This window comes from Aptenodytes patagonicus, chromosome 6 (genome assembly GCF_965638725.1).
Source record: "Aptenodytes patagonicus chromosome 6, bAptPat1.pri.cur, whole genome shotgun sequence".
In the NCBI taxonomy this organism is placed as follows: domain Eukaryota; kingdom Metazoa; phylum Chordata; class Aves; order Sphenisciformes; family Spheniscidae; genus Aptenodytes; species Aptenodytes patagonicus.
The window spans coordinates 67,706,225-67,726,622 of record NC_134954.1 but is presented as its reverse complement, the minus strand read 5'-3'; the positions used below and the strand labels follow the sequence as shown (position 1 = coordinate 67,726,622).

The window sequence follows — 20,398 nt, the reverse complement described above, 5'->3', positions numbered from 1 at the left end:
GGATACCTCCCTTTGATGCAGCAGAACCAAATATAATTCTCTTCTTTTTCACATTTCCTGGATAACCTTCAGCAACTTCTAAAATCATTATGGCACATTAGCTCAAAAATGTGATGGAAAACATAGTTGCCAGCTGGCCGTGGCTTCCACACCTTATCTCCTTTTGCCTATGGAAAGAATTAACTGGGATGCAGTAATTGTGTGAGAGAAATCAGAGTCACTTGTTGCCCTTTTAAAAGGTAGTGTGTAGTTTGTTTTGCTGTTGCAGCTCAGCTAGGCCCTGCGAGGTTAATGTGCTCAGTATGACTTTCAGTCTTTCTTTGATCCTGAGTGACAAGGATAAGGTAATGAGGACCATGTAAATATAGACTACTCCTCTTTTGACAAGAACCAGGAAACATAGACATTTAATTTATCTGTAAGTAGTTTCTTACTTGCTATCAAATAAGGCCCACTGAGATTAAGGTATTAACAGAAAATGACCATGTTAATGTTCTTATTTCAAAAACAAACAGGCAAAGCCCATAGAGGAGAAATATTTCCAAATTTCTGAGAGCATTAGAAACACTGCAGAGGAAAAAATCATGAAAATTACTTGACAGAGGACTGCTAACTACAACAGACTTAAATAACAAATGGACATATAAAAAAAAAAATCAATACTCAGGAACACAGAAAATAGAGATGGAAAGGATATATTGGGTCATATTCTGCATCTCCTGCTAGAGTACAATTGTTCACTGCAGTATATCTTTTATCCAGTGTAGCCTTAAATTGTTCAAAGCAAAGGAAATTCCTCTACTTCCTTTGGGAGTGTCTGCCAGAGACTGAAGATCTCACTGTCAAGGGATGTTTCCAGATGTTTAACCTAAATTATGCTCATTTTTGAACCATTAGTGCTGAAGTTCCCTCCTTGGTGTCTATACCTCTCAGAAGGACCCTGCCATCGTAGTCCCTTTGATATTGTTTGCTCATTATAAAACAAAAGGCAAGTCTCTGGGAGTCGATAGAAAATGACTGGGCAGGGTGGTGCTGTTACATCCTAGTTGCTAGAATAGCAACATGCATGTATCTACACTTGCATCTTTCTCTATTCCATGGTTAGTAGAGCAGCTTTCCAATAGGATGAATTAGCTGGAGGGCTGTGTGTGACCATACTGCTTCCAAACCAAGCACTTAAGGTATCCCTGTCTAGCATTGTGTTGGGAAGCGTACACTTACCCAAAATGAGATGTGCAGAACCAGAGTGTAACAAGGTAAACAAAGGTATGGCTGTTGCTATCCAAGTTTTTCAGGACGCTCTGAGAGATGGCTATCTCTAGGAAATTCTGTAGATCTCAATTTTGTGTAAGAATAAATGATACGTTTTGATTAACACCTTCTTGTAAGAGAAACAATGAAGAAAACAGAGGTATGGAGAGGCCAAGCTTTTGTGGCGTGTGGGTTTATGTAGGAAGAAACACATTATGCTACTCAATCCCTTACATTGGTACTCTCCAGACTTTCTGTGGGCCTTCAAACTAAATAATTTAAAAATTCCAGCTGTAATCACTTTCTAGGACATGCCCTTCTTATTCATTACCACATCGTAACGCTGAAGCAGGCCAATTTCAACGTTTTGGCATCTGTTAGTTAGTTTAACTGCACCTCAAAATGGTATTTCATTGTATTCATTTAGGTAGATGTATTGTGTCAAAAGCATACAAATTATAGGTAATAGCATACTCACAAAATGCAAAATGTTTTTCTTTCCTTGAAACCTTCCCTTGAAGATGCCTTTTTTTCCAGTAGACCCTTTCACTGTCTTTAAATACCAGCGACACCTTTAACTCCACCCCGTCACACAATTTTCCTGTATCTTAGAGTCTTGCTGCCAGATGAGGACGCTGGACAGTGGGATTGGAACCTTCCCCCTCCCCGACTCAGGGAACCGATCTACAGGGCGACACATTTCTAAGCAAGAATCAACCTTGGAAACAGAAGTCCTTGCACCGTCTGAGCAAGTTCTTCTTTCAGCTCCTTCAGTAAAAGCCAAAACTCTTGAGCGAGAAGTGCCTTCAACAGCTAACAGCCAGGAGTCTGTGGAAAGCATAATCAGTCACTCAACATCCGATCCGGCCATGACTGCCAAAGGTATACGACCTTTTCAAAGTTGCCTTCCAAAACCAGCTTCCTCAGGTAAAATGTCAATTACGCTGAAAATCACATTATTTCTGCCCTGACATCTGTTTTGATTAGCAGAAGTCCTGTAATAATGACAATTGATAACAGAAATGTTAAATGCAGTGCAGAAGATATTCTTTTTATGAATGCGTAAGGTTAACAAGTTTGTGACCTGAGCCGTATGGAAATTTTGTTACACATAATGCTTATCTGAGGAAGAAAAATGTGTTAAGTACTTAAATCCTTTTCTCAAGAAACAGTACTTGAAGAAAAAACATATGCCAGCCTTGGAATTTGACTTGAATAAGAATGCAGATGTTTAGCAATATTCAGGGCTAGACTTTACGGTGAAGTACAAAGCATAGCCATGTTGTGACATAGAAAAGATATATTCATAAAGACTTGCTTTTGAAACCAGATTTGGACTAAAGACTCACTTGGCCTCAATGCATAAATTCTGTCCCAATAAATATATGGCCTTGACCTCAAACAAGACTCTCATTACTTTATTACATTATACAAATACATTTCTATGTATGAACATAAAATACCTTACTTTCACTTACCTGCTACGTGTGTGTTTAAATTATAAAACAAAAGCTGACAAAGGAACAAAAGGACTAGCAATCCAGCAAAGCACCAACAAATAACGTTGTATTAGTAAATAGTTCCATTGAACTCTGTGCATTTTTTTATAAATGCACACTGACCATTTATATACGTTTTTGAAGGTTTTTGAGTTATTAATATATATGTCAATAACATTAGAAATCATTACATATAGCATTTATAACAGGGAATTTTTCATAGCATGATAGATATGGTACAAAACGCAGTAAAAGTAATTGGTTTAATGGAGAAGAGTATTGTTTTTATCTTGACTAAATGCAATGTCATGTATTTGTTGGGGTTATGGTTGTTAGCACTTTGTCAGCATAAGTATTTATTGCTCCTATAAAATTTGTGAGTGTTTAACTTGCATAAATCTGTATCACTCTATCTATAAGATAGATTCCGTGTAATTAGCATGTAAGGTTAAGTATCAAGTTTAAGCTTAGTTTAAGGCCATCAAATATGTGTTCTGCTAATGAGTTGATGTATATTGAGCCTAGGAGGAAAGAAGCCTCTTTTATATGTTCATAAGATGCATACAGAAGAACTCTAATTAAACATCTTAGAACTTAGTTGATTTAGCAATATTCCCAGTGCAGTATTGTAATGGTATAATAGACTGCAAACACACATTGTACGCTTCATTGCAGACTGCCCTGCTTGTTTCAAATTAAAGCTAAATAAAAGATATTTTAATACTTAGTATTTTTTAAATAAATGTACTGTTAATTAATGGTACAGCTAAGAAGGATTCAGAAGAGAAATCTTAGTTATAGATTATATGCTACATGCTTGAATAGCCACATGTGTGACCTCAATTCAGCAGTGTGCTATAGAGTAGAGTCCATGATTAAACACTGTCATTATAACAAATTGAATAGAAACTGCAAGCGTTGAATTGCTTCATAAGAAGTCAGTAGCAGTAAGATTGTTCTGATCTTAATGCTAATATTCACTGCACCAACCTTGTAAGGTTTGTATCTTAATTAAATTGTCATGAAGAGATGTTAAAAAAAAATAGTATACATCAGGTGGTGGGGTCAACTCATTCTTTATTAGAATATTTTCATTCGATTCTTCTCTCCCTCACTTTCTCATCCAAATTACAATTATCACTTTATTTCATATGCACCATCTATCTTCTTTGATGTTCCGATTTTTCATAGTGCAAATATAGCAAATAAAAAGGCTAGCTGATTGAGAATTTCTGCTAGAAAGGTACTTCTAATTATATTTATGTTAACAGACTGTTCTCTCTCTGAGGACATAAAATAGCAAAGCAGATCCTACAATGCCTAGAAGTAGTTATTGAATGTTGTTTTATTTGAAAACGTATATATTTTAAAAGTAATAGAGGGATTTAAATCCATGTCTTTCTCTTCTTTTGTTAACTGGAAAAGGCTTTGGATCAAATTCTGCCACTGTCGTTGTTAGAATTATTCCAGTAAGTTAGTAAGTTGTTCCTTTAAGTAGTAAGATAGTATTTGACATAATGAAAGTATCAGGACTTGCCCCCAGTTTTTACTGAATTCTAATTGAAACGCTGTCATGAAGATGCTGATGAGACCTACAATTTAAATAATGTGTCTCTTAATTCAGGAATAATTAACCTTGCAAAGCAAAGTGAACAAGAACCAAGTTCTGTGACCTCTGCCTCATTAGAACATACTGAAGGAACTGTGGAAAACAGAAAAGTTCTTCCAGAGTGGACCACCAAGAAAACTACTAAAACAAAGGTATACATTAAGAAGTGTCATCTATTAAATGAGATACATTGTGGTGTAAAGAATCAGAAATGGTGAATGTTTTTAATATAGCGCGAAGAGCAACTAGCAATCTAACAGCTACGTTTACTTTCTTGCCCTTCATTTGCAATCTCATTATTTATTAATAATAATAATGCAGCACCCAAAGGTACTTTGTCCTTATGGTTTAAAAACATGCTTTAATTAAAAACCTCACAGGCATTTTATAGACAAGGGAGTGGAGACCTTTTACCCTGTTTTTCTCTTCAAGAAACTCGATCTTGTTTGTTTGCTTTCCATGAGATTCGGATCTCTTTGTTTCCCCAGGCTGAGGTTTCCTTGTCTGTATGGCTGTGTAGTATGAGCATTTGAGCAGATGTGCTATGAAAGTATTGTGAAAGGGAAAATACCCTTCTTACATGTTTCTGTGTGTTTTTGGTTAATCCCTGCAATGATCTCTCTGTCCTTCAATCTTTTCATGAAAAGTGCAGAAAGAACAAACAGGCAAATGCATATACCTGTGTAAAAGCTATTGCGTATGGTTGTCAAGTTATTCAACTTCAGGAATGCCAGGCTGTCAAGCCCCGCGAGAAGTACAGGGTCAGCAGGTTAGCAAAGAGAGAAAAAAACTTTGTCAAGAAAGTGGGCATTAAGCAAGGAAATTGTCAGACTGCTAGCTAATAAGCCTTACATTACAAAAGGCTACAAACCTTTTGCTGTGTCACTTTTTTGCATGTCTGCTTTATCTCCATGTATTTACTGACTGGGGTATCTTGCATTTTTATATGGCCCATGCTCTGGATATTTAGAACAGAAACAGAGAGATAAAACTACATGTCTTGTATATCATTGACAAGCTGGTGGTGAATCCTCTGCAGTGCAATAGTGTTGGCTTCCAAGTAACAATCACATCAGTGCGGCCTTCACCCTGAGCCAGTCGTGACTGACCACCTCCAGTCCCAAAGCCATCTTAACACGATACACGTGTTACAGCTAATTAGTCTGCCTAAGAGTCAGAAGGTCAGTGTGGGTGTAGCTGACATGTGAATGTGTCTAAATGGCTCCAGGACTGCAGCTGACTTACACACTCCCAATTTTCAGGTAATGTTGGGCATACCTGGCTACATGCAGGTATCCTCAGGTCTGGTCCCCTCTCCACGAGCATGTGCTTCCTATCAAATGGATGTCATTCTGCATCAGTTAAAAACTGCAGCATGGATCAGAAGATGGGGAAATTAATATCACTCTCTGAAAAACTGAATTAAAAACTCTTTTGAGCCACTGATAGGCAATTGGGGTTAGGACAGTAGGTGGTATTTGTACCTGTAGATGCCATTAACTGAGCAGTATCAGGCTTAGCTTCCCCATACCTGTTTTGTGGGTTTTATTGTACTGAGCTGCTGCTCCTGAAAGGTTTAAGCCTTCAGGCCTTTCATGATTAAAAGCTGTCCAGAGCTATCACCATTCCTCTTTACTCCCAGAAGAAAATCCTTAGTGTTGCTTCCTGAAGAGAAATGGGATAGGAATCAGCTGGGAATTAAGGGCTCTCCAGTACTGTAATGTATATGCCAGGACAAGGGACATGAATTTAGGAAGAATTTAGGATTTACTGTTATAGAAAGCATGACCATTGTCTACAGGCCATCCCAATTGCCTCTAGAATTGCTTGCAGCAAACCATTTGTTGTGTGATAATCTTATATGTTACAAATACACTGTATTAAACATACTTGAGAAGTTTTAAAATTGAACTTGGTGGATGAAGTTATCTGAAAATGTTGGTAGATTTGAAAACAACGTTACAGTGAAGAAAATGGTAAAATCTGGACTGTGTCTGCCAGACTAACTCAGGAGACTTATCAGGACAAGAATGTTTTATTTCCCCCATGTCGGACTGATGATTACTTACTTGAAGGAGAAGCGGTTAGTTAAACTGGTAATGCAGACTTTTTTCCAGTCGAACTATCCATATGCACTGCATGATGAATATAAAATGTTCCACTCCTAATACCATCTTCAGCATTATTTTGATATACATGCAACATCTGAATGACTGCAATACCCTTATTTGTACAGGACAGAGCTCTGAGAGTGTGTACTTATTCTGCGAGCAGCAGTGACACTGAGCCAGAGCCAGAGTACGGAACAAATTATTTTAGAACTGCAGAGGAGACTTTAGTAGAGTTAACAAAGAACAACAAACAAGGTAATTGAAAATTTGTACATAAAAATGTATATCCCTCATCTCTACTCTGACTCAGCAGCAGATAGTGTCCTTCATTGAACTTTCTGTCTAGTTTTCACTTTCTAACCCCAGATCTTATTTCAGTCTAATTTTCCATTAGCTTTTTATTACTTTTTGCTTTTCATTCTGTGTGTGTATCTTTTTTTCCTCTCTTCCACAGTTTTTGCTAGCAGGGGCTTAACTTGTAGGGTTTTATGCATAAATCCCTGCAGTGTAAGTAAAAAGAAGTCTTCTGTTACATTATTACAAAATTTAAAAAGTGACTATAAAGATAGCTTCCCTTTTTTTCTTTTTAATTATGTTAGCCAGTTGAAATAACCCAATGATCAAGGCCGTCGTTTTCCAACCTCTATATCAAGTGATGTTGGTTACGGTGCCATAATGAAGTCTCTATCATTGTCCTCCGCGTATATATTGCCATTTTCAAGTATCAAACCTTTTTGCAAGAATTGATGGCATTTTGGAATTTACTGAATTCCAGTAGATAAAAACACATTAAGTGAAGTTCTTGAGATAATAGTTTTCTGTGTGTTTAATAACCCAAGAAATTGCTGTCTTGTCTTGACCACCAGCTTGCCGTGCTGCAAGCCACCTTTCAGTGCAGATGTGTGCCCTCTGGGAGGGGGAGGAGAGCATGGCTCATATCCTTGCCTACGCAGCCAGTGGCTTTCCTGCAGGAGATAAATTCTGGCGAGTACAAAGGCCAGTGCAAGGTCTCAGCACCACTGAAGCCCTGAGAGCTTAAGCAGTACTTCAGTGATTCATAAGATTTGTGCTGACCCTCTGCACAGCAGTGAGCTTGACCTAGCAGAGATTAGCACCTACAGTAGATACCGCAGTGATGAATGCATTAAAAGTGCCGTGGACGGCTAGATACTGTCGACAGACATACTGTGCTCTTTAGCGTCCGCTGGGAGTTGGACTTAAACCTTTGGCATTTTCCGAGGTAATACATTTTTCGTGATTCCACCACAGAGAGAGCAGAGTAGGAAGCTAGGACCATTTATTTACATTACTCCTGTAACTTTGTATTTTTAATCTGTATGAAATGTTGCAAGTCATTTAACTCAGCCCATAAACACTTCTCTTTACAGATTTTGCTTTTTGCAAATCATGTTCTAATACAAGAAAGATGTGTTTTGTTAAAGAGGTAGATCAGCATTTTTTTCTGTATTGATCACAATTTGCAAAAAAAGGATTTTATTGTGTGTAAGCAGTAGCATTAAATGGCAGCAGATTCCAAGTTTAATGATACCTAAGCATGACTTGAAGTCACCATTTTACACAGCAAATCATTAATTTTGTGTATATGCCTAACTTTTGGGCTAGTAACAGAACTAAAATTCATAATTGTGATTGAGACAAATAGAAAAGAAAATTATAAAGCATTATTGCAAAAGTATTTCTCCTATGGTCATTCCTTATGGTCAGGATTTCTGTTCAGTGCTCTATAAATGCAGTTCTCACATCGTATTAAAAACAATACTTTATTCCATTCTGTGTTCAAAGATCTTAGCTTCTTTATGCACACAAGTGATATAACCTCAAAACATCCACGAGGCTGAGGCAGGGGCTGCAGCAAACCAATTCATAGAGAATATTTTTACATGTATAGATAATTAAATTTATTAGATGAGTCCTCAAAACATTAATGAACTTTCACTGGTTGCACAATTATAATGTTGGAGTGATTTCCATTTTCCATTTATGAGCAGGGAACAGAAAGATTGAGACACTGAGTGCCTGATGCAAAGATTATTAAAAGTCAATGCTAAGACCTTCGTTGATTTAGTGGGCTTTGGATGAGACTCCCAGTACATTGCCCACTGTTATGAGAAGGCCAGTAGAATAGCAGGGAATGAGCCAAATATTCCAGGTTCTTCCGTTTCAACCATGAAAATGTTTTGATTCCAATTTCATGAAGGTTTTATCCTGATGTGATTCTGTCGGAGGCACTGGAGGCAGAGGCTCTTCTAATGCTATAGGTTATAAGGTAGAGTTGAAGTTTGTGTAAAAAGAAGTGTGAGGAAAGAAGCTAATGATCATGTAAGCCTCCGTCTCCTGTGCATTTTCATGAAGCTGCAGAAAATTTATTTGGTTTTGTTTTGATCTTCTGAATGAGTTTTCAGGCTTGGACTTTGGAAACTGAGGTTTTATTCCTAATGTTCTTGTATTACAGTAGGTTCTATAACAAATGGGTAGGATCTGTTTCTTACCTTACTAGTGTATTTTTTATACTGTTGTATTCATTAGCTAAAAATGTAGTGAAAAGGAAAGAATTATCAAATATAGTCAAACTGAAAGACATTCTAAAGGAACTTAGCACATCTGCCATGTAAGGCTATTAAGAGAGAAGAATGAAAACTTACAGCAAAGACATAAGTGGAACGATCCCCCCCAAATTAACCATCTCGTCTATAGTTAGAAAATAAAGGAAATGAATTCTGGCTGTCTCATGCCATCTCCTTCACCTTGAATATTAAGTATGAACACTCCCCTGTATATGCATTGATTGGAGAGTTAAGAGCTAATATTTTAATGCTTTTACTACATTGAATTCCAGATACTTTAAAACATTTGAAATAATACATTTCAAAATTATAAAATTACATTACAATGTATGCAGACTGCATTTCATCAATTACATATGCCATAATTATATTATTTTTAACATTTCTTATAGCTGAGCAGGAAAAACAAAATCAGAGAAAGTCATTTCTGGGGAACCCGATGTCAATCTTGGATTTATACCAACACAGTGTCTATGGCCATTTTGGAGAGGATGGACCTGAACAATTAACACATTACAGTTTAATTGAGCAGCTGAGTGGAGCTTCCAGTAAAGACAGCAAGGGCAAGGAGAGCCCAAGTGTGAGTTACTGTGATTTTTATATTACTTCTCATTTTCTTCATGATTTTATTTATTTGCCTCTTGTTTTTTCCTCAGTGTGTTGATTGATTACAAAAACTAGGCAGACTTGAAAAAAACCAGCATGACCTGCAGAAGAGTAAAGATCTAAATATTTTTAGAACAGACTGTTACATTCTGATGCTCACCTGTCATAGAATTAGACTTCCAAACTTGACAAGTAGAGACAGGCTAGTGCTAGCAGTCTACCATTAGAGAGGAGTTGAAATTTAAGGCTAGCAAGAAAACACAGAATTTATCTTTTAAGGCTGTTCCTTCACATATGGTTAGATAGTATGTATAGCACAACATGTAGTAAATGACTTAAACATCTGAAGTAGTATTCCTGAAAATTCAAATGAAACTATGCTATGGAAGTCAGCTATCTTCTGGTCTCTTTTGAAATAACTCTTGGTGTTAGCTCTGGGCCTCCTGATTTGAGGGTTTTAAACATTATTTTGATGAAGATCAGTCCTGATCTGATTGGTGTGTCTTGACGCTAAACTGAAACAAATTTGTTTTCTCCCTTGCTTCACGTGAATCCACTTGCTATTTCTGTCTCTAAAAACGTTGAACCTGACATCATGCAGTCTCAACATGCATGAAAAGCAACTTCTCAACCTACTCTTTTCCTCCTCTTTTCTCATGCCTTCTCCTCTCATCCTCACACTTATTTCTCACTTTTTCTCTCCTTTGCTCTAACAAGCCTATTTGTTTGAAAATAAAGCCACCCAGCCACGATCCACTGTAATCATTTTGCCTCCACGTTCAGTCTCTTTCCCCAGCTCTTCTTTTTAAATACAAGCTCTTTCATTTCTGTGTGTAGCACTCGGCACATTTTGGGTATGTTACAGTATAAACAAAGGTGATAGCAGAAAATAATGAATGAGCTGCTGTTTTGTAGCATACTGGCATAGTTCGTAAGTGAAGAAGAATTTTTATCTCTTCCCAGACCCCAGTTTTCAGCTTCAGAAAATCACTGTGCATTGTAACTTCAGAGGTGATTAACCAAAGTTAGAGTCTTACAGCTTTCAGGAATCTGGGCCAAATGTGCAGAAGGAATGTGTGGAACAAACTGGCAATGCCCCTGTTTATTCCAACTCTACTGGCATGAAAGCCCTGCTTAACTGAATATTAAATTGACTCACAAACTTCAAAAGAAAAATCCTGAAATGTATCTGCCTCATTTCCCAATCAACCAAATTTCACTAGTACCCAGAATGATTCAATTTGAATATATTTGGGTTGTATTAGAAAGAACAATTTTAAAGAATCTGGCTTCATAGTTGGGAAGAAGGAAAAAAAAAGGTAACAGAAAAGTATTAAAAAGGATAGATGAAGGAAAATAATTTCAGCATCCACTTAATTCCTCATCTTGAACATCTAGAAATTCATAGCTTAATTATGCAGACAAGATGAATTATACATGTATGTATATATGTATAGGTATAAAAAAATATAAAAATCAGTTCTGCCTTCTGAAGGCCAAGGTCTTTTGCTATTAACGAAGCAATTAGATTTGGTTCCACTATAGAAAAGTGGCTCAGAGTTGCATCTACTTTTAATTCATTCTTCTCATGTGATTCTTGTATATGACATCTCTGCAATGTGCTCAATCAGCATCAAAACTTAAACAAAACTCATTGAAATAGCCTTAGGATCCTTGTAAAAATCCATCATTAAACTAGAAGGCAACAGGTATCACTCAGCACTAGCATTTTTCATGCATTATGTTGGGGGGCTTTTGAGATTACTTTTTGAGGATCTGAAATGGCTCTCAAAACAGCATTGCCTCTCGGTGAACAGTGAAAGCTCAATAAAGCACTAGAGATTTGCCTATTAGTATTAAACTTTTCAGAATGACAAATGAGAAGCAGTAACCATGAAAAGCAGGTTGCCCTGAACTCCTTGTTTGAACCAGCACGGCAAATTTTTCTCAGCTGTAATTTGTCCAACCCAAGACGATCCACAGTCTGTTTAAATCAGAACTGTGTGATCTGGAACATTACCCACGAAAAAAGGGGGACACCAGAAACTGAGGCACTTATGGCCAACAACTCTGAAAAAAACCAGATATGTTTTGAGGGAGGAAAAAATGCAGCTTTCATACAGAACATTTGGCATTTTGAAGAAGAAAATGCTGTGTGCTTTGAATTTCATTCCCAAATGGTGTGTGTGAAGCCTTTAAAAAAAAAAAACTACAAGTGTCATGATGGACAGAATGAGTTTACGCTCCTTGCCAAAAGAGCAGTGTGCTGTATCAGTCCCTCAGCCCAATTAAATTTGACTGTACAGCACCACTACGATAGTGGCTTCAGAGTGGGTGCTCTAATGAGACATTCTGGCAGGAAGCTCTGTTAACCCATACTTATTGTCATTTGAATTGTCTCCTTCTGACTGAGCATATTCACCAGCGTTACCCCCAAAGTATATACACAACAAGTTTTATCAGCAAAAAAGTATTGCACAGAAGGAGTTTCAAAAGGGAAACAACCAATGGCAATTACTATGATAAAGGGACACTGAATGGGCAGTTTGAGGAATCGAAAAAGGCTTTTACACATTGACAGGAGAAGTATTTATTGTCCCAGTTTCTTACCTGCCAAGTCTTAAACAGCATCCTGGTTAAATTCTCTTGGCACTAAGATCAATTTGATGTAACATTTATTTTGACCTGGGAAACACATTCTGAAATAATGTCATCCTTTTGTACACTGCAGAATTTTGGACAAGAAAAACAAATCAAAATTTCAAAGAAAGGAATGAAATGCATTGAATCATGGACATAAAACTTTCACTTAAATTAACATCCGTGGTGTATTTTTCTCATGTAGGATTTTGAAAACTAGAAACAATTTTTATATGTATCAATGGAATCAATTTTAATTAAACAGTAACTTCTCTGATTTAATAAAACATAAATGGGTTCATGAAAGGCAGGTCCTGCTTGACCAACCTGATCTCCTTCTATGACCAGGTGACCCGCCTAGTGGATGAGGGAAAGGCTGTGGATGTGGTCTGCCTGGACTTCAGTAAGGCCTTTGACACCGTCTCCCACAGCATTCTCCTGGAGAAGCTGGCGGCTCACGGCTTAGACAGGTGGACTCTGCGCTGGGTCAAAAACTGGCTGGACGGCGGGGCCCAGAGAGTTGTGAATGGAGTTAAAACCAGTTGGCGGCCGGTCACGAGTGGTGTTCCCCAGGGCTCAGTTTTGGGGCTGGTCTTGTTCAATATCTTTATCAATGATCTGGATGAGGGGATCGAGTGCACCCTCAGTGAGTTTGCAGACGACACCAAATTGGGCGGGAGTGTTGATCTGCTCGAGGGTAGGAAGGCTCTGCAGAGGGACCTGGACAGGCTGGATCGATGGGCCAAGGCCAACTGGATGAGATTCAACAAGGCCAAGAGCCGGGTCCTGCACTTCGGCCACAACAACCCCATGCAGCGCTACAGGCTTGGGGAAGAGTGGCTGGAAAGCTGCCTGGCGGAAAAGGACCTGGGGGTGTTGGTCGACAGCCGGCTGAACATGAGCCAGCAGTGTGCCCAGGCGGCCAAGAAGGCCAATGGCATCCTGGCCTGTATCAGAAACAGTGTGGCCAGCAGGAGTAGGGAAGTGATCGTGGCCCTGTCCTCGGCACTGCTGAGGCCGCACCTCAAATACTGTGTTCAGTTTTGGGCCCCCCACTACAAGAAGGACGTTGAGGTGCTGGAGCATGTCCAGAGAAGGGCAGCGAGGCTGGTGAGGGGTCTGGAGAACAAGTCTTATGAGGAGCAGCTGAGGGAACGGGGGTTGTTTAGCCTGGAGAAAAGGAGGCTGAGGGGAGACCTCATCGCTCTCTACAACTCCCTGGAAGGAGGTTGTAGCGAGGTGGGTGTCGGTCTCTTCTCCCAAGTAACAAGCGATAGGACGAGAGGAAATGGCCTCAAGTTGCGCCAGGGGAGGTTTAGATTGGACGTGAGGAAAAATGTCTTTACGGAAGGAGTGGTGAAACATTGGAACAGGCTGCCCAGGGAAGTGGTGGAGTCCCCATCCCTGGAGGTATTTAAAAGACGTGTAGATGAGGTGCTTAGGGACATGGTTTAGTGGGCATGGTGGTGTTTGGTTGATGGTTGGACTCAATGATCTTAGAGGTCTTTTCCAACCTTAATGATTCTATGATTCTATAAACAGCACCTGACCCAAAGTCCACTGCAGTCACCCCATGGGAGACACCTATTCAGTGAAACTTCAGTGAGGCCTGCATTAAACAGCTGTTCCTCTTCCTTATAGCAGTAACTGGTAGTGCCTTGAGCAGTTTGCTGACGTCATGATTGCTACCATATTTTTGCAATGAAAAAATTATTTCACATTTCCATTTATTTACTGTTTAGACTTTAAAAGCCCAGTGATTTATTTTTTCTTGTAAGAATTCAGAAAACAAGATAAATTTCCCTCACCCAGGCCCATCGTTTATTAACTTATTTTATGATCAAATGAGAACCGACACAAGACTTTTTATTGTCATCTTTGTTCCCTTGGAGAAGTATCTGAGTTGGTCAAAGATTTTATTACTTAATCATCCTTATGATCCCAAAGCATCATGAAAAATGTGTTTTCTTTTCTGTCCTTAACCAACCATCACATACTTTTTTCTGTAATACAGTCCTTCTTGTTTTCTTTTGTCCTTATGTATTACTCAATTTGAATTACCATCAAGGCTTGCTTGTATTTCAAGGCATGACTTGATGAGCACTTTAAAGAATAGATCCTTTATGGAAGGGGTTGGTACCCATCAGAAGTTTCTAAATCCTCTTGTTTTCCCTCAGTTGTGATGACATACATGAGAAATCTGACATTTTTGGCACAGTTACAATGTTAACTACATTAGCAACTTAACTAGGGTGCTCATTTAACGAAAGAGGCTTGTATGTGCAATGTGAAGCTATGGTCTTATTCAATATGGTGAAGTTTGTGTGTCTTGTACAGACGATTCAGGAAGGAGATCAAATGCTCAAATCACCGTGTCTTGCAATTCAAGTAGATATTAGAGCTTGCTGGCAAATACAGGAAAAGGAAAAATTAGAGAAGTTGCTGCTGTTTTGGCTGCACTTACAAATGGGACTGACGTGGTGGCATTCCCAGATAAACTCAAGGTTTTTTACAGCAGAGTAAGCTGGTTGGGAGTTAATGCTATATGATTGACTCGTGCTCACAAGCCTTCTAATGCATCATGTTAACAGAGGGGAATATCCACAAAAGGACTAGAAACAAGAATAATAAAGTTTGGTAATTGCACAACACTTGCCATCCTCAAGGATCCCAGAGCATTAAGCTGATACTATAGAGGATGTTCCAGCATTCCTGAATTACAGCAATAGTTAAAGCAGCCTAGACACCTCTGCAGGCTACACTAAACAAGAGTAAGGGGAAAACAAAGGCAGGCATGAGCTGCTTCTGCTTGTGTCTCGTCTCCTACAGAGATCAGTAAGTCTTGAGCTAGGGTATGCAGTGGCAGCACACTGGGTACTTTGCAGTGTTCACCTATTTAGGCAGCTCTTGGAGAACATGCCAGCAAAGTTTACGTGCCTGATTTGGGTTCTCTGAGTCACTTTCTGAAGGTGCCTTATTCTCTCTGAAAGAGAGAAGCTCTTAGGCTCTTAAATGGAGCCACTCTTAAATGGAGCCACTCTTAAAAGAGAGTCTCCGTATTCAAATGTCTGAAGTAGTTCCAGGGAGACCGTGTGCACTCTGCTTTCACAGAGAACTAATTTTTTTCACATTATCAGATATGCTTAGGGAGGGATTCTGCTTATCACATGTGAAAAAGCCTAAGATAATTATTTGGGTCCAATTAGCAGTTGGGAAGAGCTGCATCCTAAGAGTTTAAAGTGGGAAGGAGGTATTGATCTGTAGAACTACTTGCTTCCTTGCCTTGACCAGAGAAAGGGAGCCTACGCAGCTAGCTTATATTGAGTACCAGACTTTCAACCCAAAGTTAGCAAGATGAACATTGTCCCAAGCTTTCCTCTGTGGGGAACTAGTAAAAAGCAGCTATTGGAGCTTCCATTTGTATTTTAGAGAGTGAAACTGCATCTCACTGCACCCTCAGGTGGGCACTAAATAATTACCTTGCTTATACTTTCATAAAAACAAGAGTTCCTGCAGCTGGGGCAGCACTGGGTGATATTTGGCTAGTTGCTTGGTCTCAGGATCTCAGTTTCACTGTCTGTAAATTGGAGACAGCAATACCTATCTCATGTTACAACCAGAGAGAAAACAGCAAATGCTCTAGATGCCCTAGATCTTAGCTTGTTTTGTACAATGTGTGTGTTACTGCACATATAGAATTTGAAGCAACACTTACAAATTATTATACTAGAAAGTAATAGAAGATAGAAGGGGTCCCTTGTCAATAAAAGAAAGTATCTAGATGGGCTGGATCAAATCCAGGAATTAGTTGATTATGGATTTCTGTGTACTGATTGTATAATTCAGTTTACTGTGTATCAAGCACAGAAAACTCACCTCCTCTTTGCTATTTTTCTTGCCAGGCTTAAGAGAGGGGAAGATGATGAGGTGAGGAGGGAATCAGTTATATTTCCTTTCCTAGCCCTGATGAACCTAAAATGTTATGGAAGATACTGCCATTGTACAATTTGTGGATGGGGAGTAAGTCTGCAGACTCATTCACCCGTCTTTTGTGTTTTAAGCTGAATCCTTTTCTTTCATGTAAGGAATTAGTATATGGAATCATTGCATATGTTTAGGGAGGTGGTCTATTAATGTAAACATTAGGTGATGCCAGCCTAGAACTAGACGTTCCAATTCAGTCAGGATCAGACATCCTTTCATCCTCCCTGTCACAAAACCTGAAAATAACATTTACTGTATTTATGCTTTTGTATTAGATCTTCAAAACTCGCATCATGTTAACACAGGGTGTATATAGAAGATCCAGCAACAATTTTATAAAGGGCAGCGTTAGAAAGGGAAAGTAAACTACCCAGCAGACTCACATGTCCATCTAGGACTCGGCACCTCTGTTTCGAAAGCAGAGCGAACTCACCCAAAGAAAGGGAGCATGTTCTGAGCACCGTGCTCGAATTGGCTAGGACCCAAGCCAGAAGTCTCACGGTGGTGTAAAGCCACCCAGACGTACAAGCTCAGGTCGGAGTGCAGTCTGGTCATGGCAGTCCCGAAGTGGCCCAGGTGGAGCTAGGCTGCCCCTGAGCTCACTTGCCTCGTGCATGCTTGCTCGGAGCTGCCCTGCACCTCTGCCTCCGGAGCTGGTGCTGCTGGGCAAGGTCAAATCTGGCTGCCGCCACCACAGGGAGGTCACTGAGAACGCTCGCACGAGGCCTTACTGGGCATGGACTGCACTACTGAAGTAGCCACTCTCTGCACTATGGCCTACGCCATTCCCTAAATGTGGTATGTGGGGAGGTCTTTAAGCTACACATGTCCATTTGTCAAAATTGTCTCAATAGAATTTACCCACTGACAGGCTTGGGGCTGCGAGACTTCCTTTCTATTTAATCAAAGGTTTTTGATTCTCAGGTGAACGATGCAATACTTGTTCCGTCAAAGCAAAGACTGTCTGAGTAATTACCCAAGTTGATGTCACATCTATTGTCAGGGGAATTTTATAGGATTATTTGACAACATAAGTGACAAAAACCACAGGAGCATGATCTGATAAGAAAACAGATTTTTACCGTACCACCCATGGGAGTAGTACAGAATTAAAAATATTTTTTCTAGCCTCAAGTCTGAATCAACTCATGTGGGGAAATGTGAAATTAGAAATAGGCTAGGATGTCTCCAGACATGAACAAATCCCACGTCTCTGCATGGTTTTTTCCCCTCCACAGGGCAAGTTCACATTCCAAGATCTGCTGCTGAGCCTTATATTCCTAATCAGGTCTTATTGTTTCTAGTATCTTGCCATCAAAGTTGCCTCCAAAAAGTAAAGTGAAGAGACAGCAAAACAAGAAATTTGAAGACTGCTAGGCAGTCTCCTGGGACCAAAGTCTCACTTGACATGTATCACTTAAAAGAAATGTTGTGTAGTGTGGAAGAACATTCTTACAGTTAGCCTGAGGAACTAGCTTGGCAACAATAAAAAGCTGCAGTTATAAGGAGACTCATTTCTCTCCCTGTGCCTTCTAGGTGAAACAACTGAGGCTTCTTACACTGCTGAGAGTTTTAGTAAAAAATCATTCAATGGAGAGTGGCTCAGCAAGGAGGATGATAACATTCTCCATAACTTTTTTAAGTTTTTAAAAGGCTTTGGCAAGGCAAAACAACATTTGGAAGGCAGAGTCCGCCAGAGAAAATAACTTTTTTAATGGTATGCAAGGGGTATTTTTAGGAAAAACATACCCTAAAAAAACTGGAAGCTGTTATCTGCTGATACAGTTCTGCTTCTAGCACTAATGGACTCAGTAGTTTTAGTACTGTGTCACCAAATCCCGTTCTGACTAGCCCTCCAGCTGGTGTAAAAGTTCTCTCTATTTTATGTTTGGTTGGTGTATTTATGGGGATGGGTAGGTGGCGACATTTTAACTCAAGTATCTTTTAGCACACTGTTTTAAAAGAGTCTTTGGATATTGGTGAGGGACAGAAAGTCTTTGGCATAGTACAGCAGGCTGTGTGGCATTTAAAACACATGGTGTGCAAGGCTAGCAGGAGAATACTTTGGATGTGAGTCTGAGAGAAGATGCGGAGGAAGTGAAAAGCTGTAGCTACGGGAGGAAAGTTAAGGACTTGAAGCATCACTGGCATGTAGGTGCAGTTCTAGTGCCTATGGTACAGTGTCATGTAACACTAAATCCCCAAATAACTCACAGCACCGAGTGAAGTGTGCCTATGTGGTTTGCCAAGTGCCAGATGTGGATGTGTAGGCTTCTCTGATTTAAGGCAACACACTGAGCTGTCCTGTGGCCACAGCTGGCGTGTCGTGCTCACTGAATATAACCCCTTTGGCACTGTAAGGAGGGAAGAACTTTGCCCTTTTTTGAGTGGAAAAACTTGATCACTGGAACAGAAACCCCATATCCCACCATATCAGCAAGTAATTTCAAATTACAGAGAGAACCTTGTCTTTTCAGCATGTAGGAGCTGCGTAACCACATTACACACTGGCCCAGATGTCACAAAAGTCCTGCAGCTCATTTGCTGGAGTCCCCGGAGAAACAGTCCAAAACTGCTCATGTACAGCCCAGAGCAACGCAGAGCTGTACAGAGCTAATTTACAGTGAGCCTGCTTGGGCACAGTGTTAGCGCAGCTCCTTATGGCCTGGTTACTCCAAGCTATTTCCAGCAGGGCTGGGTAGCTGAAATAAGCAGTGTTGATAAGACCCCACTGCATTTGGTCCCAGCCCACCCAGCTTGCTCACCGACATCTTCACATCACACTGCACTGCGTGTTGCAGATACACCCTGAGCACTATAACGTCTATTATTTGCCTATACAACTGAAGATTACATATGGATTTAATAGACACTGTGGCCCTTAGGTCTAAGTAGGTAGATCCTTTAGTCTAATAAGAACCAAAAGTACATATTGAATAAAAGTATCATTTGCTAGTGATTTCCCTGAGTGGAAAATGTTCTGAGCTATTTTTCAAAGGTTTGACAGATGGAGCTGCTGTGATTTGCAGCATGGCCCAAAGTGCACTAATGTTTCTGCCATTTGTATCCAGACACTCTTCAGTCCTCCATCTTTGGAAATAAAGCTTTAGGTTTCATTACTCTCTGTGTTGAATTGGAATATTATAATAATACTGTAGGCCAAAATGGAATTCAGGGCACATTAACAGCGACAAATGATAAATATTAGTAAGCTTGTGAGATAGTGCAAATGTCGTAATGGTAGAAATGATATTAGTAATAAAAGAAAAAGCTAAAAAATAAATTGGATACAATAAACATTGGATTGACTCAATCAAGATAAGAGCAGTAGGGCAGAGAGGTATTCAGTGAGCTGTTTGTTTTCTGAAGCTGGAAAATATTTTGACCCCAAGAGGAGCATCTGATTAGCAGAGTTAAATGAGATGAATAATTCTCTAATATTTTTGTGAATTGTTTTTCCAGCTGAAACTTGCCTTCGCCATCTATAACAGTGATATGTTTTGCATAAAGCACTCAAACATCATGCAGGGAAGGGAAATGACTGATCTTTTAGTATGAGAGTTCTGTTCTGAGCACAATACATGAGGAATAAGTTACACAGCTGATGGTAACAGGAACCATGGCAGTATGCTGAAAATATTTTAGTAATCTATTTCTTTTTCTAAGAGGATGCTTTTTCTTTTCATATGTACACAGACAATAATATCCTAATCAACATACTCTTTGAAAAGAAGGCAAATTTTATGTCAAATATCTGCAAAAATCATATTGAAATAATTTGCAAGTGTTTATAGTTTGTTCCACAAGCTGTTTTCATCTTCCAAAAGTGATTCACTTTTTATTTACATGAGAAGTTATACTGGATTTTGTGCAATATGACACATAGATTGTCTAAATCCTTAAGAAAAATATTGGTTAAATATTTTTTATGAACTCACTCTAATTTATAGCAAGTCCCAAAGTGAAATATTTTATTTCTTACTGTATTTTTAGGCCCTGGTACATGAATTCCAGGCCTTGTGCAGCATCCATATTATTTTCATGGAAAGTAGTATTTGTATTTGGTAGGAGAAACAAACATGGGATTTAGCAGTCTTATTAGCAAGAAAGTGA

The 20,398-nt window shown here is 39.2% G+C and overlaps 1 protein-coding gene across 3 annotated transcripts in view; it reads left to right on the top strand.

Moving 5' to 3' along the window:
* NCKAP5 (NCK associated protein 5) overlaps positions 1-20,398 on the top strand; it is a 424,747-nt gene that overhangs the window by 381,572 nt on the left and 22,777 nt on the right. For 2 of the 3 annotated variants that reach the window (XM_076343066.1, XM_076343064.1), the window contains 4 exons: positions 1,864-2,178; positions 4,375-4,511; positions 6,596-6,725; positions 9,448-9,635. In XM_076343066.1, coding sequence (XP_076199181.1) covers positions 1,864-2,178; positions 4,375-4,511; positions 6,596-6,725; positions 9,448-9,635 — 770 coding nt within the window. The remainder of the gene's footprint in view (positions 1-1,863; positions 2,179-4,374; positions 4,512-6,595; positions 6,726-9,447; positions 9,636-20,398) is intronic. The other variant, XM_076343065.1, reaches the window with a different exon arrangement.